This window comes from Salvelinus alpinus, chromosome 18 (genome assembly GCF_045679555.1).
Source record: "Salvelinus alpinus chromosome 18, SLU_Salpinus.1, whole genome shotgun sequence".
NCBI lineage: Eukaryota > Metazoa > Chordata > Actinopteri > Salmoniformes > Salmonidae > Salvelinus > Salvelinus alpinus.
This window is the reverse complement of record NC_092103.1, coordinates 19,654,336-19,678,637: the sequence shown is the minus strand read 5'-3', so window position 1 is coordinate 19,678,637 and position 24,302 is coordinate 19,654,336. Positions and strand designations below refer to the sequence as shown.

Sequence of the window (24,302 nt, the reverse complement as noted above, 5' to 3'; positions counted from 1 at the left end):
CTACCGACCCGTAGCACTCACGTTCTGTAGCCATGAAGTGCTATGAAAGGCTGGTCATGGCTCACATCAACACCTTGATCCCATAAACCCTAGACCCACTCCAATGTAGCATTATAAACTAAGCCTACATGGAAACTTTATTCCACAACAATTGCGATAATGACCATGTTTTGATTTGCCCTCACCTTGTTGGACAATAAGACACCATACAAGACAGTATGATAGTAGTCAAACAATCTTAATGACCTAAACAGGGATTGTCCTGTTTTGCCCATGATTTTAACATGATGTCATCTAATAATGCTAATGTTCTTTACGAGCCGTCTGATGTGTTTACATCCCCTCCATCCCTTGGGCTCATGCCTCCATGGGAACATCAGTGATTAATCCCCTGAAGAATGGCACAAGTACCGGTACTTAACAAGGTTCAGTAAGGTTGCTTCAGTCAGGTTGGTTTCTTAGCATTCATAGCCGTGGTTATCAACTGTACCGCAGAAATGGAATGTACATCACAGAAAATAGATGTTGTGGTGGCAGCTGCAGAGAAGTACTTGGTTGTATGAAAGTAAAGTAAAACTTCTTACCTTACAAACTCCAGAATTCAGGTGATGAGGTTCACCTGCAAACAGGTGTGGACGGTGGAATCTGGTGGTATCACATGTATTCGCTCTAAAATTGTGCCATATGCCTAACTAGAAACACAATTCATGACCCCTGTCTCTTCTGGGAAAAAAACAGGCACGAAACTTAAGCTACACCCACCCAAATATTCTACCTGAGCAGGCACGTCAGCCTTCTTCTGTCCTAGGCCCCAACTGCGGCCACTGAAAATGAGCTTGCCTGATTTAGCTTGCCCGCGCTCCGTTTGGATTGGGTTCACACTAAATGAACAGAACATAACATACTGTATCATGCCTCTACGCTCATCCGACGTGACAAGCGAACTAACCCAAGTGCACCCTTTGAGTGTCGGCAGACAATATAGATTGCAATGTGTATAGTAGGCTATGCTGCATAAACAAAAGCATCTCTGATTGAATTTGGCAATAGGTACATTTTATTTACAAGTGCATCTATACAAACACGATCATTTAATTGAAAATCTTTTTATATCATCTTCGTAATTGAGGAGGTAAAACTTCAAAATGTATACAGTGTTTGAGTGTGTGTTTGTGTGTGCGTGACATTGTATTGCACTTGTGGTACTAGAATGTCAATCTCCTCATCCTCATCAATAACAAACCAAATTCTATTTACATTGTACTCAAAGTATGCATTTCAGAAAACTAAACATAATCTGTATGGTCAATATCAATAAGCATTCAAGAACCAAAAAACAACACTGATAAAAACACTTAAGCATGCATTGGCCAGAATGAGAAAATGACTAGAAGCAACTATTTAAATAATAAAATTTCACATTCATAAACTAGATGCTGTTTTAGTGCTATATATTAACACGTGTTAACTGTTTCTCCTGTGAAGTACTACAATCTATGTGTTTCATCAAAAACTTTGTCACCAAACAAATTCATACAATTATTAATGACTTTTTTTCTGTTTGTATGAGACACTCCCCACTGGGCACACCACGTCATTTCAACGTGAACATTTGGGTAATATTTGGTTGAGAGCCACTCAAAAAGACAGCCAGAAATGTGTTGAATTCCCAACGTGTTATTACTATGCTTTCAACCATCTAAAAGCCCAACCAAATTTGAATGGAAAAACAATGTCAGATAATCTGTATTTATACAACAATATAATGTGTTATCACCGTGCTTCATGTAATAGCACAACCAAATGACCTGGATTGCAGTTGAGATTACATAAAAAATGGTGGAACTGATCAATGCTGTTCGAGATTCTGCACGTTATTAAAGCAATTGTGAAGCTCTCCACAGACCTGCGACCTTTGCATGCCATCATCTTGAACATGCACACTTTCTATGATGACATAAGACATTTAAAGTACAGTAACCTCAAAATGTGGCCATTGGTGTGTTACTAATTTTAACATTGAATAAATACTGTTATATTAGTTTGTAAGATTGCGTTAACTTTAGGCTATTTGCTGTATTGCTAAAGGGATATTGAATTGTGTTTGGTCAACACAACCAAATATCAACATTTGAAAAATATGTATCTTTTGTGCCAGTAGTCTGGCTTTAATTCCAGTTTGTCTCCATATAAAACAAAAATTGAAATTAAAGAACGGGACTAAATCAAATCAAACTTTATTTAAAGTTTGATTTGATTTAGTCTTATTCTTTAACTTAGATTTTTGGTTGAGAAGGGGACATGAATCCAACAAATGCTTTTTTTATTTGTAGGTAAACTGGAATTCAAGCCAAACTATGTCAGTGGCACAGATGGAAATACCAAAGCAGAAGCTACATCTCCTTCAAATGTTGATATTTGGTTGTGTTGACAACTAAACACAATTCAATACCCAGTTTGTCTAGTTTTCCCTGTTAACACTATCAACGTTTCCCTTTACTGTGGCAATTGTGGTCGAATCAACGCAATATTAGAAACAAAACAAACTATGCAAGAGATTTTGTTGAAGGCAGACCTCATCGGAGTAGGATTCTATTGCACACGACTCAGCCCGTACACTACACAGACCCATGCGGCATAACCAATCAGAGCTGTAGTAGGCCTATATACAAATAGACCATTGCCATATATGGATCTGTGCCGTTTACTTTGAACTGGACTGTGTTTACAGCTGTGGTCTTGAGGAGATGCACTTGTTTTGAGATCAAAGCAAGACCTGTATGTAGCCACGTGTGCACATTTTGTTCATATCGTTCGCTAGTTAGTGAGTTATTAGCCCAGTTATAGATCATTTGTAGTCAGCAATAGGGGAGTGATTGCTTCCTATAAGACCACAAAACGTGCACATTCCTAGACATCTTTGAAAAGCGAGTCAGGTAAAGAGCTTTTTTTTTGTCTTAAAGGGGCAGTTTTGTATATTGAGACAGGCTTGAATAAGCTAAGTAGCCAATAAGCAGAGGGTAGCATAATTTGTCTGATTCTCTGTAAAAAGGGTATGGAAATAATAATACATTTTCTTTTGTAAAGTGGTTTCTTACATCAAACAACACAAAAACATTTTCAGTCACCTCCTTTTATGAAAGACAAGAGGATAAACAGGTTAATGTCAAGCCCTGCATGGAATGTAGGCCTACATTGACCACCACATATTGGCTGCTACTGTAGGCTCCATGATAGAACAGCTATTTCCATGTTACAATGTTATGGGATGCATTTTCTCCATTGTTTTTGATAGTAGGCCACTCTGGTAGTCCTACATTATGACCAAATAGCCACAGTAGCCTACTTGGCCACTGTTAAAACTGTAACTTAAAGCAGTAAACACGCGCTGGAAGTTCCACAGAATTTTCACAACATTCAAGTTTGCGCTCAGCAGACCTGAAATTTGCTCAGTGCCGGATTTTTTGGGGGGGGGAACATTGCTTATATGACCTTTGGAATTACTTTGATAGCAACGGTGAATCTATTTAGCTATTAAGAGATCTCTCAATAATCATTCTCACGATAGCACATTGGTAGTAGTCAGTGGAAAATATCAAAGCTAAGCAGGGCTGGGCTTGGTTAAAACCCTGGACCAACGGGTAGCTGTAGATAGATCAACTCTCCAGTACCAGGTACAGCCCAGCCTGTTGTTTTTTTTCTGACGTGGATCTAACATTGAAGATCTGATGTTGTTTCAAAGGTACAAATTCAACATATTTTATTCAAGGTTGACTATGTTGAAAATTGGTTACAATGATGACATAATTCTGTGGTTGAAATGTCACCCTCAAAACAACAGTTGATAACTTTTTCAAATCCAATGTATTTTCCACATCTCAATACATTGAGAAATTACGTTAAAACAACGTTGATTTAACCATTTTGTGCTGTGGATCATACTATAACAATTAGACCATGATCTCTCTTGTGAGCTGTTTTCTACTCTTATTCATATACATTTGTATGTACTTGCATACTGAATACATAATCATATTTCAATTAGCCTTGTTGAAGAGAACAGTATGGGGAAGCCCTCATGGTTAAAGTGCTGTGCATTGCCGTGCCAGAATGGTACTGTAGTCTTTGTTTCAACATGCCACACTTTGTCTTTGTTTCTCAACATCAGAGCCTGGGAAATGGCCCGTTTTGCATTTAACCAAGATAACTGTACCTAACCTCACAGCAGCAAGACTGCAAGTTAAGCCGAGTTATCAATTCACATGGGTTCCTATCATGTAAAAGATCTCAGTGCAAATTGAAGATAGACTGCCATGCACAGGGAAGAGGTTTTGCATGAAAGACCAAGTGCTGGTTGGGTGAAAAACCTGGCCCTTTGATGCAACACCTTGACACTGGCGATGAGAAAGACTGAGGAAAGCGAGAGGGAGAGAGAGGGGGGTTTCCAAACATATGTCAGAAAACAATGACAGAGAATGTTTCTCTTCATCCTGGTCCTGGGGACCCAAAAGGATTCACATTTTTGCTTTTGCCCTAGGACTACACACATGATTCCACCAATCAAAGGCTTATGATGAGTTGGTTATTTGAATCAGGTGTGTAGTGCTAGGGCAAAAGCAAAAATGTGCACCCTTTTGAGAGTATTTCCTGTAGTTTTGATTAGATTCGTGACTAAAAATCCCTTTCAAATAAGAATAGAGCATTGCCACTTTCCTAATATCAAAGGTGTAAGGACCTCATTGGACCAAATACAGGTAAATGTGAACATTACGTTACAGGCAGAATGTTTTCAAGGGGCACCAAAGGATAATACTGGCTGGATATAATATATACAAGCATGCATTTGGCAGTTATAAAATTATTAAGGGGCAAAGAATACAATGTAAACAAAGTTCTCAATTTTTGTATCTCAGAAAACTGTGAGTGATTAGAAAATGGTTTTAAGTGTGTTGTAAAGTGCCACAGAGTATTCCAACAAACAGTAGCAGCAATATTAACACCATGGACATTAGTTACATAAATATTCAGTTGCATCTATGCATTTACAATACATGCATGCTTCCTTCTTTAGAATTGCTGCTTTAAAGGATCACATTGTCACAAAAGTTAATATTCTCACTATTAAAACGTGTCCAATTGAACAAAGACATATTTAAAATGTTTAAACATGGAGTTAAAATAAGAATTTCTTAATAAAATGCTGTAGTTGTTATCCAGCAAAGTGTACCTATTATGCTGTTCACATTTAGCAGAGGCTCTTATCCAGAGCAACTTACTGGAGCAATTAGGCTTAAGTGCCTTGCTCAAGGACCATCGACAGATTTTTCACCTAGTCAGCTTGAGGATTCAAACCAGCGACCTTTCGGTTACTGGCCTAACTAACCCTTAACCGTTAAACTACCTGCCACCTCCTGTTGTTAAATACTGTGAAATAATAATGTGTGTTATAGTCCCTCCTTATAAGTTAAATGATATGTACAGAACTGAACTTGTTTGTATACTTAAGTAATCTAAATAAACAAGATTTTTTAAAACAGTCAAATGTATCATGTAGATATATTAAATAGTAGTAGTATCCAGCATCACTATGTCTGCAGTAAGTAAATTAGACAAAGATTGGACTGTTTTAAGCATAAATTGAGCATGAATAGAGAAAACAGATAAAAACACAGTATGTGTCAGTAAGCTCAGAACCCTAGAGCTAACTAATGCCAGACAGCTGTAACAGGTGCCATGATCAGAGAATATGATCAGGGGAGTCCTTTCTTAGACGTAGGCTCCATCGCTCCACTGCAAAGCCAATGGGACAAAAAGCTTCAGCAGTGATGGATCCAACAATGCAGCGATCTGGGGGAAGGCTCTCCGTTCACCCACCCTCTCTCTTTCTCTCCGAGGAGAGAATCTCTCTCTCCTTCTGTCCCTCTCACACCACTGTGCTGACAGATGGGTCGGACAAGTTGAGCTGGCCCGTGATGTCGGTGGGTGGGTACTGCTGCAGAGATGGAGAGAACATGAGAAAAACAGAGCCATAGTCAATCCCCTACAAAATCCCTAAACAAAACTGCTATAGAAAATAACACCTCTGCTCCATTTCAGTCAAAATCATCAAAGCAGAGGTGTTTTATAACCCCCGAAAGGCAGTGTGGTTAGGAAAGGTGGAAACATTTTGGTTCCATTGTTGTGTCCTCAGATTAGTACAGTGCAGCCATGAGTCTACATGTGCTAGTTGCTTGCTCTGCCTGAGGAGGGTTATCATATGACTACAGTGGAGTGGAGGTAAGGCCCAGAGGGTAGAGCACATTTGAATCAGCCAAAGGTAATCTCAACCCTACATGACTGACTTGGCAATCATTTACCCCCTTGGATAAAATAAGACAGCTTGATTTACCCACAGTCATTTGCATGCAGACCGGGTTTTATTTTTAGCAGCTAAGCTGAGAGAAAAATATTCATTATGATTAAACCCCAGTGCAATCTTGGCTGGTTCACATCGCTATCCAGTTGGACTCTTACTTCCAGTCCATATTTCACTGTACTCCTCCTGAGAAGCAGAGTGGTTGGTTTTAATGGGCATCTACAGTGCTGGGTAGCAACATACCCAGCTCCATGCAGGTGCTCAGTTACTATGGCAACTGTGACTTTGGGATTGTGTAACCTAATGTCATTGATTGTGTAATTTGTCATGAGCTTCATGGCAGGTAACATACTTGAAAATGGTAAGGATGGTTCCTTTAGCAATTGACAAAGTAGCAGTATCACTAACCACTGCAATTGCTGTGGATTGTTCCTTATCCATTGCAAATATGGCCATTAACTGATCTTGCAAAATATAGGGATTGTTTTTTGTGAAGTTTGTTGCCTTCCTATAATTCCATACCATACCACTGTGCTGAATCATGCTCTCTACGAGACATGCTGTTTTCATCAGCGTTGTTTCCAGCATGTCAAATCAAAATCCAACTTACTTTGTCATGGATTCTGATTTATAGTATAAAAGTTGGAGAAACCTAATTCACAACACTTTTTCAAACTGTGATAAGACAAATGGCTTAAACATGTTTTTGTACTTTAAGAGGTCTTCCTTTTCAGAACAGAGACACTTCAGTACAAGCCAATCATAATCCACCGAGTACCTCCATCCATCCTCACAAAAATCCCAAATGTAATTTCTGATGCCTGTCAATTTCGCAAATCAGCAAATTCAAACGATTATTTTAGGTGTTGGTGATTGTGTCTCTCATTTGAATCGGTGTTGATGCTTTTCTTCAAGCATTCAAGCATATTGAGCTATATAAGTTGTTATGATGCAACTACCACGCTAAGTCAAGGATCAACATCATCATAGGGTAATACAAATAAAAATACTGATGACTTTTTACTAATAGTTACAAAGAACTTATCACTTAGATCTAAGAGTTGCATCATCACAAGGCTTACAGGCCCCTGTTAAGATGTCCACATGTGGACCTACTTTGGGGCCTGCTGTTAGTGGTATCATTTAGAGCACCCCCTACTGGCCGAAGGTGGACCAGCAAAAGCGAGACACTTCAATACATCAATATTATGGCCACTACCACAATGACTTTTGAACTACTACAATTACTACTACTAAAATAATATATCTTACTGCTACTACTACTATTTCTACTGCAACTACTACTTCTACTACTGACAACAACAACATTAATTCACATGCTTGTAGAGGGAGGGAGAGAGGAGCAGTGTGGCATGTGGGTGAGGGACACTGACACTCAAAAGTCCATTAATAACCATTAATATAAAAGAAGAACACTTATATAAAATCAAAATAATAGTCAAAGACTGAGGATGGTACATCTTTGGCTATAATCTTATTATAACCTATGTGGTCTCTCTTTTTCACCGTGGATGTGCGTAAGAGCATGATAACTCCCAAACCACCATCCCAACCCTCCCACAAACAGCAACAATGGTCATTCCATCTTCTCCATTCCAATAGTTGAGACCAAGCCTATAGAAAAACTCCAAGAGAGAGTAAGTATTGATTTGGATCAAAGAAGTAACATCAATATAAATGTCAGAGATACTAGATATAAGACCAAGGGGAAAAGAGAGAGAAATCAAACAGAAACACAGACAAAGAGAGACCTTTTCGACATGTTTGATTGGTCCAGTAAGTAGTCAAGGAAAAACAAAAGGCTTTGATATCTACTGTGGAACTCTAAGCTAAATCCGAATTGACCATAGCTGGTTAACTCAGATTTGGTCATCAGCCAGCTATGTCTGGGTGAACAACAGGACAGAGAATGTTGCAGGTCACTGGATTGTCAGGCCACTGTGGAGGAGCCTCCTCACCAGCAATGAGCAGGCCCTTCCAACTGGACTGTGGAGGAAATGAGAGAGCATCACACTCTTATTGTGGTGCAGCAAGGCCCCCATAGAAAGAGAGGTAGATAAGGCCTGTGTTCTTTTTACAGTGGGTCTAAGCTGCTTATACAATAAAAGCGTGATGTTTCAAAGAATCTCAACCCGAGAAAGGCGGCAAAGAGAGGAAGACACAATAGAACCACCTGCATTCACCACCTAGAAATAGACCCTAAAAAGCATGCAAAATGGACACCACAAGGACATTGAAATAAATCCTTTCGTCAGACAATATGGTTACAAACATGACAAATCAAAAGTAGACAGACTAGATCTAATAACATGACTCCATGAGGAAAACCCTGAAATAGATGGTCTGTTGGTAAAAATCGACATGTTAGTTTGTTTCCAGAACGGTTGACTGACTTTGGCAAATGGCAGGACGTTGGCGCATGCTTTGAAATCAAAACCAACAACGACTGAAACAAAACAAGAAGAAGTGCGGGATTTAAGTGTATAAAAGATGGATTGAACAGAAGGATCAGGCAATCAAAGGAACAAGAGACAAATACAATTACACACACACACACACTACAAAATCACCAAGAGACAAATTGGTCAAAACCACGTCCATATCATTGGCAGGAAGGAAGAGCAGCCCAAACAAGCAAGACAGACAGACTGCTGCGTTGCACCTCCTCCAGTACTACACCCACTAATCCCATGAAGCCAGCCCAGCCTGGCCCTGCATTTGCTCTCCCCACAGCCAGCACACCAGCTCCAACCCCTGACCTGCTCTGCATCCTGCACTGCTGCCTAGCATCCTGCATCCTGTCTGCCTACAGATGGCGTCTGGTTGGATGGCTGATCGATGGCAGACTGACAGACATGTGGCCATGGCTGCTGCTGAGCCATGTAGGATGGGTGAGAGGAATGGGGTTCTGGCAATTAAGAGATGGGAATGGTGATAGAAAAGACAGGAAAAAGAGGGAGAGATTGAGAGAGAAGAGGAGACAGATGTAGAGAAAAAGAGAGAGAAGAGAGGGAAGAGTAAGGGAAGATGATGTTCCCTTCTTCATCTCCTTACCGTGTCTTTGGACGACCTACGTCTCTTGATGCTGGAGGCCAGGGAGGTACTGATGGACCTAAAAGAGGCTTTCTTTTTGGGGTCGGGGGGCTCTGCTCTACCACTTTTCCTATCCTAAAATAAATATATGTAGAACAGTTATTCATATTCTTGGGGTGGAGTGATACCTTGGTCTCAGTCTCACCCATCCACCCACTCACCCTCTCTCCACACCCTCCCTCCTTCCCCTTCCCTTTCACTGTCTGAAGCAATATGAGGGTGAGTGTCCTGGCCCAAAGTAGTCTCTATTGGACATTGGAGGCAACAGGAGATTGGCGCCGCTTTCAAGGGTGGGACTGGGACTGTAGTCTGTCTAATCATGTAAGAATGCCTCTACACTGTCGGCTAGGCCATTTCACCATAGTGGGACTGGACATGATGGAAAATCCTTAGCCAAGCACTGACACATCCAAATACCCCCATGTCTTTAGAAATGCATTGGAATGGTTTGAGGAGCATGTGTTGACGATACCTGTGCTATGCTGCTTTGACCATCCACTACATCCTACTCACACACTCACTCCAACTTGCACACACCCGCACATCAAATAGTCACCTCCACCCCCTTCACCCAAGACACACACCCTTTCAAAGAGAAAATATACATTAGCCAGGTCCGAGGAACAACAAAATAGCCAGTATACCATGTCTATGATATGTCATAGTCAGCAGAATCAACTGTATTCATTGGATGTTCAAACCCCTGTCCAAGGTCTAGAAAAGCTTGTTATTCCCTCCCACTTATTCCCAAACCCATTTTAACCATATCCTTACATGATAGTCACACATCAGTTGTGTTACGTCCCTCCCTCATCCCATCAAAGTGCCCCACAGCTACTCTCAGTCCTCTATAGGTACATGGCAGAGAGAGTGTTTGTGTGCAAAAGCTCATATTAAGGTATTCTTACATCCTGAGTCTCTAGAGAGGAAGAGGGCTGCGTAGGGGGGAGAAAAGAAAAAATAAATAAACATCCGTCGTCTTGCTATTAGATCGTTATTACTTTAAGATCCATAAGCAAAGCCAAGGGAACCAAACGAGCGAGAAGAAAAGCTGGCAAAGGAAACAACCACATTGAAAGCCATGCAGTAAAAAGAAAAGGTGCTCTACAAGGCAGGGGAGCCGCTAAAATGCATACCAACATAAGATAAACAACAGATAGGTAATATATAATTTAAGCCCCTTGAGTCATTATACCGGTGGTCGGGTATAATGGAAATTCCCCCCACACCCTAGGGAGTGAAATAAATGGTTTAAAGAGTGGGGTAGTGGTATATGGAATAGTATATGTACTATATACAGTACATTAGTAAATGGAGGTAGAGCGGGGATTGGGCCTGGAATGGAGAAGTACGAGAGCTTTTGGTGAGGTAGGTAGGTAGTATGTGAGGTTTTGGCCATGTCGTTGTGAGGTCTGGATGGGGATGGTTAGCTAGGTGAATGGGTAAGAGATGTAGAGAGTAGGATGCATTAGTCGTAGGGGTTAGGGAAGCCCTAGGCCTAGATGAATTGGTAAGAGATGTAGAGAGTAGGATACATTAGTCATAGGGGTTAGGGAGGCCCTAGGCCTAGATGAATGGGTATGAGATGTAGAGTAAGGTGAATTAGTGGTAGGGTATGGGGAGGACCTTAGGGCAGGGCTGTGTGAATTTCAGCTGAGAGCATGCAGAAAGGGGCATGGGAGGATGGGAAGAGCTTGGCAGGGTTGGTAAGGGAAAGAGATAGAAGAGGAGACAAATAACATAAAGCATGACATTCAACCCAGGCCAGCACTGGACCAACACAGAACATCCCCTGTCATCAGGTTAAATGACTGGGTCTCTGTTTGAGCCATCCCCAGTCTCTTAATGCCACAGCATTAAGAGGTGCTGTTCTATTGGGTGGTGTGGAAGATTGATGGAGCTGACTGGCTGAGGAGTGATGGACAGGTCACCACTCCGCTCTGAGTGAGAAAAAAGTCAAATAAAATGGATTTCCTGTTGGAAGATGACATCTAGACGTTAGTCAATGGTCAAAGTCACCTCATGTTAAAACTCCATCAATGAGGTAATGATGAGGCATAGAGACATTTAGATATAAACAAGACAATGCTCATTGCCCAGGCAACTCAAAGCATTGATTTTTTCTAGTCTTTAGTATTTTTTATATTTTTGTCAAAATTGTTTCTTCTTCTTGTACTTTTCAGCGTAGACTATCCAGGTCTCACATGACATCAAGCGATACTGACCGCTGGTGAAGTGCTGCGTTTGCACAGTCCCGGTCATGCAAAGCATGCTGGTCCAACGGAGAAAGAGTCCTACTGGACGCATGTGCAGCGGCTGCCTGTCTCCAATAGGAAACAACAGCCACTGGAGTGCATTAGTTCTTGTTGACATTTCGTTGATCTCACTCCTAATATCTCCACTTTTAGGCAGTGCACTTCTGAATAAGACCTGCTACAACAGAAAAAGCTAACGGCTACAGTAGATACTGCAGCTGCTTTTAAACTAGGGATGAGGACAGATTCAGTTCATGGTGCTTTTTCAGTAGATACAAGCAAACAAAGGTGGTGAGGTTTTGGGTAAATTCCAATTCAATTCAATCAATTCAGGAAGTGACTTGAAATTCCTAATGGAATTTAGCCCAACCCTGGAATGGTTGGTTAGTTGTTGGAGATGAGACTAAGGCGTAATCAATTCAGAGCAGAAACAGTGTGAAGGATATGACAGACTCAAACAGGTTATTCAGAAGTGCACACTCTGGAGGTACCTGTGTTGGAAAGCGGGCATATACAAACACTTTGCATATGCACAGAAGAATAAAAACACACAAATATAAACATACAAACACACAAACCAACAAACACACAAGCAGTCAAAATGACATCTGGACACCTAGTTGGAGATACCTACAGAGAAAGGAAAGTACACATAAATTGTCACCCAACCCTGCTATTATGCTAGTGTGTACTGAATAGTGTGAAATATGTATTTTACTGTACTTCCTCTGTTGAAGCTCAGTAAGTCATCACATTGATGGCCTCCAGAGACATGAGGACAAGATGAATAATGTTCATAACATACTGTATTAGCTTCAATGATTTGCTCGCATCTACTACTCCAAGCATGACCTCACCTCTACTACTCCAAGCATGACCTCACCTCTACTACTCCAAGCATGACCTCACCTCTACTACTCCAAGCATGACCTCACCTCTACTACTCCAAGCATGACCTCACCTCTACTACTCCAAGCATGACCTCACCTCTACTACTCCAAGCATGACCTCACCTCTACTACTCCAAGCATGACCTCACCTCTACTACTCCAAGCATGACCTCACCTCTACTACTCCAAGCATGACCTCACCTCTACTACTCCAAGCATGACCTCACCTCTACTACCCCAAGCATGACCTCACCTCTACTACTCCAAGCATGACTTTACCTCTACTACTCCAAGCATGACTTTACCTCTACTACTCCAAGCATGACTTTACCTCTACTGCTCCAAGCATGACCTCACTTCTACTACTCTAAGCATGATCTCACGTATAGTACTCCAAGCATGACCTCATTTCCACTACTCCAAGCACAATCTAATTTCTAGTACTTCAAGCATAATGCCCCATTTGAGGAATAAGAGCAGAAAACTGTCATTTGTGAACCCCACATTAGCTCCAGGCCCTATTGAGAAGGATGCTGTGTATGATTTACATGGATGTAGCCATCTTTGTTCACCAGTGCAAAAATTATTCATAAACTGTATCAATAAAACCTTGTCTAAAACACAGATGTTATGCAGACCAACAGTTTGTGTGTCCTTTTCCTTTCTCAGCGGGCGCCTGCATGCATTTGTCTGCTGTATGTGCCTATACATGTACACAGACATGAAGACAACAGTTACATCCAGTAGTAAGATAGATGACAGACAGTCTCGGAAGGACATTGATTTGCTGACACACACTGGAGACTGTGATCTTACCGTACCTTCTTCCAGCCCTGCTGTCAATACAACAGGTGTACCACTGACCTTTTGTGAGTGCTTAACAAAGAGCCAGCATGGGGAGGCTGGCTGCCAGAGCCACATCACAGGCTCACAGTGTCCACTGCCGCCTCGTCTGCTCCCGTCAACCCCCTCCCCTGTACCCCCACGCTGCGCTCCTCCTGCTGCTGGAAAGCCAGCGCAGTGAGGGTGGGGGCGGGGGGGGGGGGGGGGGCAGGATGATGCGAAGTAAGGGCGAAATAGGAAGTTGGAAGGCCACCAATGCTTCACAGCGGAAGATATTGGAGTTAAGGGCAAATCATGTTCTTCAGCAACGAGACGGACTGAGGAGCGAGCGCATAACTCAACTGTAGCTGGAATGGTTTTTGCCTGATTAGCTTTAGACAGCCACTGTTTTGAAACGAGTGACTGACCCGAAGGCTTTTCCTCAGAGGACTCTCATGTTCTGTGTCCATAAACAGTGTAGGGGAGCGGGGGTTCTGGGGGATGGAGTGATGTAAATACTGGAGAAGTATAAACATCAAGCGTAGGAGAGTCGGGGTCAGAAATGATAGCACACTGTTACAGCTATCAAAAAGCATGAGATTTATCTCATAGTTATGTGAGTATCTCATAGTTATGTGAGAATCTCTTTATTACCTTATTCCCCTGCATGTCCTCATCATCTGACCTTACAAAGCTTAAAAGTGTTATAGCAGCAGTGCATAAAGCCTAATTTATACCCTACACAGGCATGCAATGCAACAACGCAATTAGCTACGCAAAATGGCCGTTCTGCGTAGTTGCGTTGCATTATACATTTTGGGCTGCACACTTTTCCATATTTTTGCAACGCAAGTACGCAGAAGGGCCATTTTGCGTAGCTAATTGCGTTCTTGCGTTGCATACGTGCTAAGGTAAGTGTAAGGCTTAACCGGCTCATGCCATGAACGTGGAATGCATATTTTTGTTTCAGATTTTCTCATGTTAAAGCTACTTTTGATTTTAGCTGAACTTTTATTCTAAAAGCGAAAGGGTGACGTGGGGTGGAGATGGCTCTTGTCTATGTTACGTACTAACGATGGAGTCATCGATGCGCCCACAGCTTGGCTCCCAGAGGCCTCCTTACTGTCCTGCAGCACAGAAAGGAGACATGGGGGCTGTTGGTCTAAGGGACTGGAAGACGGACCCACGGTGGCCCATGGTAATGCCTTTAGGAACAGCTTCATCACTGAATGTGACACAGCAATCCATGAGTGACTATCACCAGTAGGCAATATCGTCAGACAGGATGCTAACAGTGACGGAAAAAAATGATTGGTCGTACACCTGTATTGGAGGAACCTGCAGGAAGGGCTATACTGGGCGTGTCTCAGCCCATCTCTGCCCTTCCCCCCCCGGGTGCCAGTGCTTACGGGGGGAAAGAGATGCCATACCTGCAGGTTCTTCCTCCAGACGTTGACGGCCGCAAAGGCCAGCTGCATCTGCTTCCTGCGGGCGTCTTTGTGCCGCTTGTAGGCGATCTCAATAAAGATGAGGAAGATCCCTGCTGCTATGCCTCCAGCCACCAGCATGAACACTCCTGTCAGACAGAGACAGACAGACACAGGGATGGGTGGTGAGTCGCCACTCTGACACTCAGCCGCAACCCACTGACCATGACTGTGTCTGTGTGAATCTAGTCTATACGTCAACGGTTGCCCGTCTTTTCCTCAACCTGCTTCCACTTCACGCCGTCCGCTGCAAACCTTGCAAGTTTATATTAGGATCACAGCTATAACAACGAAACTGAGTGTACAAAACATTAGGAACACCTTCCTAATATTGAGTTGCACCCCCCAACTCTTTTGCCCTAGGAACAGCCTCAATTCGCCGGGGCATTAACTCTACAAGGTGTCGAAAGCGTTCCACAGTGATGCAGGTCCATGTTGACTCCAATGCTTCCCACAGTTGTGTCAAGTTGGCTGGATATCCTTTGGGTGGTGGACCATTCTTGATACACACAGGAAACTGTTGAGCATAAAAAACCCAGCAGAGTTGCAGTTCTTGACACAAACTGGTGCGCCTAGCACCTACTATCATACCCTGTTCAAAGGCACTTAAATCTTTTGTCTTGCCAATTCACCCTCTGAATGGCACACATACACAATCCATGCATCAATTGTCTCAAGGCTTAAAAATCCTTCTTTAACCTCTCCTCCCCTTCATCTACACTGATTGAAGTGGATTTAACAAGTGACATCAATAAGGGATCATAGCGTTTACCTGGATTCACCTGGTCAGTCTATGTCATGGAAAGAGCAGGTGTCCTTAATGTGTTGTACACTCAGTGTATAACAACAGTAAACCACAACAAACAACTTTAACACACTTCACGTAACAAAAAAAATACAGGAAAAAAAGGTATTGGACAAAAAAAGGCTACAGTACCTTACCACTGCAGTTTTTGTCCAATCACTTTTAGGTTTCTCAAAACCCAAAAGGGAAACCCTACCTGCCATGTTCTCAAAGGTGAGTGTGGCTGGGGCATTGCTCCGTGAGTCACACTCCTGGTATCTCACCCAGGTTTTATCTAGATCTTCCATGAAGCCATTCTCATGGGAACTGCAGGGGTGGGGGGAGTGGGCAAAGAGGTAAGACAGTTAACAAAAAGCCAAGCCATACACTCCAGAAGAGAAATCCCAGAATGCTAGTAACACAGAAGACACAAACACAGACTGACTGATAGACTAACAGACAGACAAAGGGCAGGAATGGGGAGATACAGAGAGAGAAGAGAGCTGACACAGCGGTGTCGGATGGTCAAAAAAGGAAAATAAAAAGAGAGAAAAAAAAGAACAACATAAAAACAATGCTGCTTGGGCTGGGACAGACCTGAGAATGGCCAGGGACACATTCTGTTTCCAGGGGCTGTCCTTGCGCATGCCTATGCCAAAGCCCGAACGGAAAAACAGCTCTCCCGTGGTCACCAGGTCGCACTTCTGCGAGGCTTCAAACTCCAGCACCGCAGAGTCCCAGATGAAAGCATGCAGCTTGCTGTTGGGGGGAGGGAGGCAGGGGGAGGAGGGGTTACGGTGCAACAGTACAGTGATTGTCACAACACACATTTACGGCTCCCCTTTGGCCACACAAAGCGTGTGAGTCAGCATTACCATCCATGTCTACCGCCGCTTGAAAAATGAAATCCAATGCCGGACGGACGACGGCGCGTCCCCCATTGGATTCCCCACCTCAAAGACACTCGTCTTGGATAAAGCCTGAAAAAAGGTGCTCCTCAGCTCAACATTAGCTCAACTTTAGAACGCTTTTGACACAGTGCATGCGGCCCTGCTCTGAGTCTGAGCCTGGTTCTGTCTTGGCTGGATGATGGGCCTGGACCAGAGGGAACGCTGCAGTAAGACCCTCTGTGTCTCGCTGATCCAGAGGTCCAGAACCCCCAGGTCTGACTGACTGGCCCTATCTCTTTCTCTCTGACCTGACTGACTATCTGACCAGTTCCGGCCGACACGCCCAGGCCAGGCCGGCCCGGCCAGGACTCACTTGTCGCGCACGGCCTGGATAGCCTCAGCGGCACTCTCGTAGTTGTGCTTCTCCATGTGGCGGTACATGGTGCTAAGCTCCACCTGCCGCCGGAAGTAGATGTCCACAGAGCTCTGCTTCACAGTGGCGTAGATGAACTTGTCTGATGGGTTCCTCAGCTGTTGAAGGATAGGGAGGGTTGGAAGGAACATTACATTCAACACTCACATACACTTTACCAATTCTGTAAGTCTGGAAAAATTCAACATTTGACACTGCACAACCACTTACTTTACAGTTTTTTCACCCCCAATAACTTGCGCACCTCGCTAAACTTCCACACATTTACAGTATGCCACCTAATATCCACAGGTTATGGAGGTGGAGATGTACTGAAAGAGTATCTATATTTATTTAAAGCATGACTACTTCTTGATGCCCACCCTCGGGTCGTTGATGCCGGTGATGCGCTCCTCAGGCCGGTCCAGCACCAGGAAGGCAGCCAGGTTGGCAGTATACGATGCCACTATGATCATGGCAAAGCCGGCCCACACCATGCCCAAGATTCTCGCTGAGAAGCTGCGCGGCGCGCCTGGATAAGCAAAGCCCATAAAAAGTTATAACACGTTCACTCTATGAGACAATATATTGAATGTACAGTACAGGTCAAAAGTTTGGACACACCTACTCATTCAAGGTATTTTTTATTTATTTTGACTATTTTCTACATTGTAGATTAATAGTGAAGACATCAAAGCTATGAAATAACACATACGTAACTATGTAGTAACCAAAAAAGTGTTAAACAATTCAAAATACAGTTAAAAAAGATTTACTTTTTTTATTTCACCTTTATTTAATCAGGTAGGCCAGTTGAGAACAAGTTCTCAATTACAACTGCGAAAAATCTGTACACAGTGTGCGCAAATGAAGTAAGGAGGTAAGGCAATAAATAGGCCAATAGTGGCAAGGTAATTACAATTTAGCAATTTACAATGGAGTGATATGTGCAGATGAGGATGTGCAAGTAGAAACACTGGTGTGCAAAATAGCAGAAAAACAAAATATGGGGATGAGGTAGGTAGTTGGTTGGATGGGATATTTACAGATGGGCTGTGTACAGCTGCAGCGATCGGTAAGCTGCTCTGACAGCTGACACTTAATGTTAGTGTAACGGAAGTCTTCGTCCTCCTCTGCCGAGGAGTAAGAAATGTCGGACCAAGATGCAGCGTGGTGAGTATCCATTTTAATAGGAATACTTGAAACAAACAAAATAACGAATAGACGAACGAAGACGAAACAGTCCCGTAAAGTGACAACACAAACACAGGAACACAGTAACAGGAACAATCACCCACAACCCACAATACAAAACAGGCTACCTAAATATGGCTCCCAATCAGAGACAATGACAAACACCTGCCTCTGATTGAGAACCATATCAGGCCAAACACATAGAAATAGACAAACTAGACAAACAACATAGAATGCCCACTCAGATCACACCCTGACCAAACAAAACATAGAAACATACACAGCAAACTATGGTCAGGGCGTGACAGTTAGTGAAGGAGATATACAGTTAAAGTCAGAAGTTTACACACACCTTAGGCAAATACATTTAAACTCAGTTTTTCACAATTCCTGACATTTAATCCTAGTAAACATTCCCTGTTTTAGGTCAGTTAGGATCACCACTTTCTTTTAAGAATGTGAAATGTCAGAATAATAGTAGAGATAATTATTTCTTTCAGCTTTAATTTCTTTCATCACATTCCCAGTGGGTCAAAAGTTTACATACACTCAATTAGTATTTGGTAGCATTGCCTTTAAATTCTTTAACTTGGGTCAAACGTTACAGGTAGCCTTCAACAAGCCTCCCACAATAAGTTGGGTGAATTCTGGCCCATTCCTCCGGACAGAGCTGGTGTAACTGAGTCAGGTTTGTAGGCCTCCATGCCAGCACACACGTTTTAGGTTCTGCCAACAAACTTTCTATAGGATTGAGGTCAGGGTTTTGTGATGGCCACTCCAATACCTTGACTGTGTTGTCCTTAAGCCATTTTGCCACAACTTTGGAAGTATGCTTGGGGTCATTGTCCATTTGGAAGACCCATTTGCGATCAAGATTTAACATCCTGACTGATGTCTTGAGCTGTTGCTTCAATATATCCACATCATTTTCCTACCTCATGATGCCATCTATTTTGTGAAGTGCACCAGTCCCTCCTGCAGCAAAGCACCCCCACAACATGATGCTGCCACCCCCATGCTTCACGGTTGGGATGATGTTCTTCGGCTTGCAAGCTTCGCCCTTTTTCCTTCAAACATAACGATGGTCATTATAGCTAAACAGTTTTTTTGTTCCATCAGACCAGAGGACATTTCTCCAAAAAGTACGATCTTTGTCCCCATGTGCAGTTGCAAACCGTAGTCTGGCTTTTTTATGGCGGTTTTGGAGCAGTGGCTTCTTCCTTGCTGAGCGGCCTTTCAGGTTATGTCGATATAGGACTCGTTTTACTGTGGATATAGATACCTTTGTACCTCTTTCCTCCAGCATCTTCACACGGTCCTTTGCTGTTGTTCTGGGATTGATTTGCACTTTTCGCACCAAAGTACGTTCATCTCTAGGAGACAGAACAAGTCTCCTTCCTGAGCGGTATGACGGCTGTGTAGTCCCATGGTGTTTATACTTGTGTACTATTGTTTGTACAATTGTGGGATTGTGATACAGTGAATTATTAGTGAAATAATCTGTCTGTAAACAATTGTTGGAAAAATTACTTGTGTCATTTACAAAGTAGATGTCCTAACCGACTTGCCAAAACTATAGTTTGTTAACAAGACATTTGTGGAGGGGTTGAAAAACTAGTTTTAATGACTCCAACCTAAGTGTTTGTAAACTTCCGACTTCAACTGTAAGTCTCCAACTTCAGTGATTTTTGCAATTCGTTCCAGTCATTGGCAGCAGAGAACTGGAAGGAAAGGCGGCCAAAAGAGGTGTTGGCTTCTGGGATGACCAGTGAAATATACCTGCTGGAGCGTGTGCTACGGGTGGATGTTGCTATGGTGACCAGTGAGCTGAGAAGGCGGAGCTATACCTAGCAAAGACTTATAGATGACCTGGAGCCAGTGGGTTTGGCGATGAATATGTAGCGAGGACCAGCCAACGAGAGCATACAGGTCACAGTGGTGGGTAGTATATGGGGCTTTGGTGACAAAACGGATGGCACTGTGATCGAATGCATCGAATTTGCTGAGTAGAGTGTTGGAGGCTATTTTGCAAGTGACATCGCGGAAGTCAAGGATCAGTAGGATAGTCAGTTTTACAAGGGTAAGTTTGGCAGCATGAGTGAAGGAGGATTTGTTGTGAAATAGGAAATTAACTTTGGATTGGAGATGCTTAATATGAGTCTGGAAGCAGAGTTTACAGTCTAGCCAGACATCCAGGTATTTGTAGTTGTCCACATATTCTAAGTCAGAACCGTCCAGAGTAGTGATGCTAGTCGGGCAGGCGGGTGCGGGCAGCGATCGGTTGAAGAGCATGCATTTTGTTTTACTAGCATTTAAGAGCAGTTGGAGGCCACAGAAGAAGTGTTGTATGGTGTTGAAGCTCGTTTGGAGGGTTGTTAACACAGTGTCTAAAGAAGGGCCAGATGTATACAGAATGGTTTCATCTGCGTAGAGGTTGATCAAAGAATCACCCGCAGCAAGAGTGACATCATTGATATATACAGAGAAAAGAGTCGGCCTGAGAATTGAACCCTGTGGCACCCTCATAGAAACTGCCAGAGGCCCGGACAACAGGACCTCTGAACACTGGTCAGACACACTGAACTCTGTCTGAGAAGTAGTTAGTGAACCAGGCGAGGCAGTCATTTGAGAAACCAAGGCTGTTGAGTCTGCCGATAAGAATACAGTGATTGACAGAGTCGAAAGCCTTGGCCAGGTCGATGAAGACGGCGGCACAGTACAGTCTTTTATCAATGGCAGTTATGATATCGTTTAGGACCTTGAGCGAGGCTGAGGTGTACCCGTGACAAGCTCGGAAACCAGATTGCATAGCGGACCTGGCCTCCACAATCACCCAACCTCAACCCAACTGAGATGGTTTGGGATGAGTTGGACCGCAGAGTAAAGGAAAAGCAGCCAACAAGTGCTCAGCATATGTGGGAACTCCTTCAAGACTGTTGGTAAAGCATTCCAGGTGAAGCTGGTTGAGAGAATGCCAAGAGTGTGCAAAGCTGTCATCAAGGCAAAGGGTGGCTACTTTGAAGCATCTCAAATATAAAATGTATTTTGATTTGTTTAACACTTTTTTGGTTACTACATGATTCCATATGTGTTATTTCATAGCTTTGGTGTCTTCACTATTATTCTACAATGTAGAAAATAGTCAAAATAAAGAATGGGTAGATGTATCCAAACTTTTGACTGGTACTGTATGGCGGAGGGTCTCTCAAATATTACATTATTTATCGACGTGCAACACTAATATTTATACTGTTAATACCCACTGGGCACAGACGTCAGTCTAGTTTTGTTGTACATTTGGTTGAGTTGTCAACTAACGTAAATTCAATAGGCAATCAACAAAACATTTCATCATGTCATTGGATTTAGGTATGAAATGTCCTTACGTTGATGACTTTTTGCAAATCCAATTCGATTGCCACGTTGATTCAACGTCAACACTTTGATTTTTGGGGTAGAAATGATGTGGGAACAACATTGACTCAACCAGTTTATGCCCAGTGAGTATCAATATCACAAACTGATCTGTATAGTATTTGTAGAAATAGTACACTAAGTAGCTAGATAAGTAACTATTGTATTAGTAAATCTGCCCTTTAGTGATAGTATTCTCCTACCTTCCCCAATACCGGAGTTAAGCAAAACTCCCCAGGAGAACCACATGGCTGACGACAAGGTGAGGGCGTCTTCTTCTTCTTCTTCACTGTTTACTTTAAACCTCCCAAACGGGCTAGAGAGAGAGCAGGATATGAAGTGAGACATACACAAGCAGACAGAGGCGAAAACCCTGGCAACCCCAGACAGGGAGGGAGTCTGTGAGTGGCAAAGCAAGATAGAGCACAGAAAGAGAAGGCCAGATGAACAGAGCAGTGGAATGACTGGAGCCAGTCTTCACCTCTGTCCCCTCGTCCCCAGTGAGAGAAGATCTGGAGAGGTCTGGAGCATAAGCAGAGGTAGAGTATGTCACACACACACACACACACACACACACACACACACACACACACACACACACACACACGGACACACACGGACACACACGGACACACACACATGGATCCCCTTGTACCTGAACCGGTCTAGTAGGTAAAGCATCACCGCCACCACATGCACCGAAAGACCCACCAGCAGCCACAGTGTGCTCTGAAACGGCTGCATGAACGAGTCCAGTGTACTGCGAGGGATTTCCTGTAACACACAGCACAGACAGTCATTCACTAACCACTTGCAGTCTACTACCACCCCATCTGCAATGAGGACTATATCAGGTGTAGTCTGGATGAACTTTCAATTCACACTCTTCATACATTTTGAGGGGAATTTGGGGACATACCTTTTTAACGAGGATGGTTAGGCCTTGGTACTTAAAAGGTTTGGAGAATTCGATGTACTGGGCTCGTTCGTTGTTTATCGTCAGCGGGGCAACGATCATATCTGCCAGACCCCCCAGGAGCTCTCCCATCATGCCATTCCACTCTTTCTTGTTGCTGTTGTTCACCTGTGGTAAGTGGACGTAAAGGGTTAACAACCAACCCAACATGACAATGAATTTCAGAATGAAGTGTCATTATCAGAAACAGAAACAACAAGTGAGCCCTCTCTTAAAACCCTTTGTGCCTTTAACCTAAATTAATATCAGCAGAAATGATCTGAATGGTATTTTCTGGCTCAGACGTGGTAACTGAGCTTGGCTCTCCAGAGAAGCTCCATTCAGCTCATCTTGCTTGTTCGGTAGATCCTGACAGGTCAGCGTGGGTCTCACTCTCACCACCTACTTGTCCCTCTAACACGGAGCTAAAGTCCCCAATGTAGTCGGACTCTAGGTTTCCATGGCTCTCTCGGACTGCTTTTAGTTAGTGATTTAGGGAAAGTTAGTGATTATGTCAAACAACAATTTTTGTGAGTGCAGTAACATACTGTAAGATGATTTTGTGTCATTTTCTAAACGTTACAAATGCATGAACTTAATTCAAAAAGCACATCTTCGAGAAAGGAGATATGATTTGCTTCATAACTTAACATAATAAAATCTAATATAAATGTATGTAAATAGACAATCGTTGGTCAATACATTTTGGGCCAGTGAGGTTTCTATCTAGAGTGAACTCTGAGTATCTATAGGAACTGACCCGCTCCTGTGTTCCAAATTTCCCATCAGCCACCAGGTGCACCTCATAGGTAAAGTTCATGGTTCCGGCCAACTTGATAAGTAGATCAATACAGAATCCATAACAACATTGAGGTACAATTGGACGTCCTGTAACCAACCAGCAGAGGGTTGCAAGTTACAATCAATCTGGAGGAAATCCCTCTCTTTCTTTTTTAATATTTTTTAATAACACCAGACATGCCCAAACAGTACACACACACACTGTTCAACCAAAATCACACATACAATAATATAGCTACACACATGTTCACTGCAAACAGACTTCACACACTAAACACAGGCTGGCACATGCCCACACTGTTTGCAAACATTAAAGCAAACACTCAAGCATATTCACGGTACATACTCACACCCGCGAGCGTGCGCACACACACACACACACACACACACAAATATGCCAACAATCACACAAAGGCACACTCAGCTACATGCATACATATATAGATACCTACTGTATATATATGTATGCATTTCCAGTTGGTACTTAGCGGGCGTAGTAAAAGCACAGTGATATCTTAAACGTCCCTGTTGTGTTACCTGGGATGGTCTCATTTGGTCCAGTGCAGATCACCTTTTTAATATCTGCCACTCCATTTAATGTTTTTTCCTCCTTGCAGGTTCCATCCTGCTCAGTGGGCTTCACATACACAAAGGGCTCCTGGTGTATGGTCACTATCTATAACAGACGGGAGAGCACACTGTTTATCACACAGTGGGCGTTTAGCTCACACTGACCCTGAGGGACCTTTAAATCACCAACCCTCCGGACAACAACCCCTCTTCAAGGAACACACAAAACACACACACACCCATGGTAGAAATGATGGCGAGAGAGAAAACGAGATTGAAGGATAGAGAAAGAATCCTGCGCAGACCCATTACATTGAAGATTCTGTAAGATATAAAGCGTTGCTTTACTTTATATATAC

The 24,302-nt window shown here is 42.9% G+C and overlaps 1 protein-coding gene across 8 annotated transcripts in view; it reads right to left on the bottom strand.

The window, feature by feature from the left end:
- Positions 1-1,034: 1,034 nt before the first annotated feature.
- The window catches only part of LOC139543958 (glutamate receptor ionotropic, NMDA 1-like), a 39,417-nt gene continuing 16,149 nt past the window's right edge, over positions 1,035-24,302 (bottom strand). For 2 of the 8 annotated variants that reach the window (XM_071350556.1, XM_071350554.1), the window contains 14 exons: positions 23,911-24,049; positions 23,333-23,460; positions 22,537-22,701; positions 22,273-22,391; positions 21,821-21,933; positions 17,393-17,541; positions 16,971-17,128; positions 16,305-16,466; positions 15,925-16,034; positions 14,867-15,012; positions 14,507-14,563; positions 10,378-10,404; positions 9,431-9,544; positions 1,035-5,992 (listed from right to left, as the gene is read on the bottom strand). In XM_071350556.1, coding sequence (XP_071206657.1) covers positions 5,924-5,992; positions 9,431-9,544; positions 10,378-10,404; positions 14,507-14,563; positions 14,867-15,012; positions 15,925-16,034; positions 16,305-16,466; positions 16,971-17,128; positions 17,393-17,541; positions 21,821-21,933; positions 22,273-22,391; positions 22,537-22,701; positions 23,333-23,460; positions 23,911-24,049 — 1,656 coding nt within the window. In that variant the 3' untranslated portion in view covers positions 1,035-5,923. The remainder of the gene's footprint in view (positions 5,993-9,430; positions 9,545-10,377; positions 10,405-14,506; positions 14,564-14,866; positions 15,013-15,924; positions 16,035-16,304; positions 16,467-16,970; positions 17,129-17,392; positions 17,542-21,820; positions 21,934-22,272; positions 22,392-22,536; positions 22,702-23,332; positions 23,461-23,910; positions 24,050-24,302) is intronic. The other 6 variants (XM_071350559.1, XM_071350561.1, XM_071350557.1 and 3 more) reach the window with 5 other exon arrangements.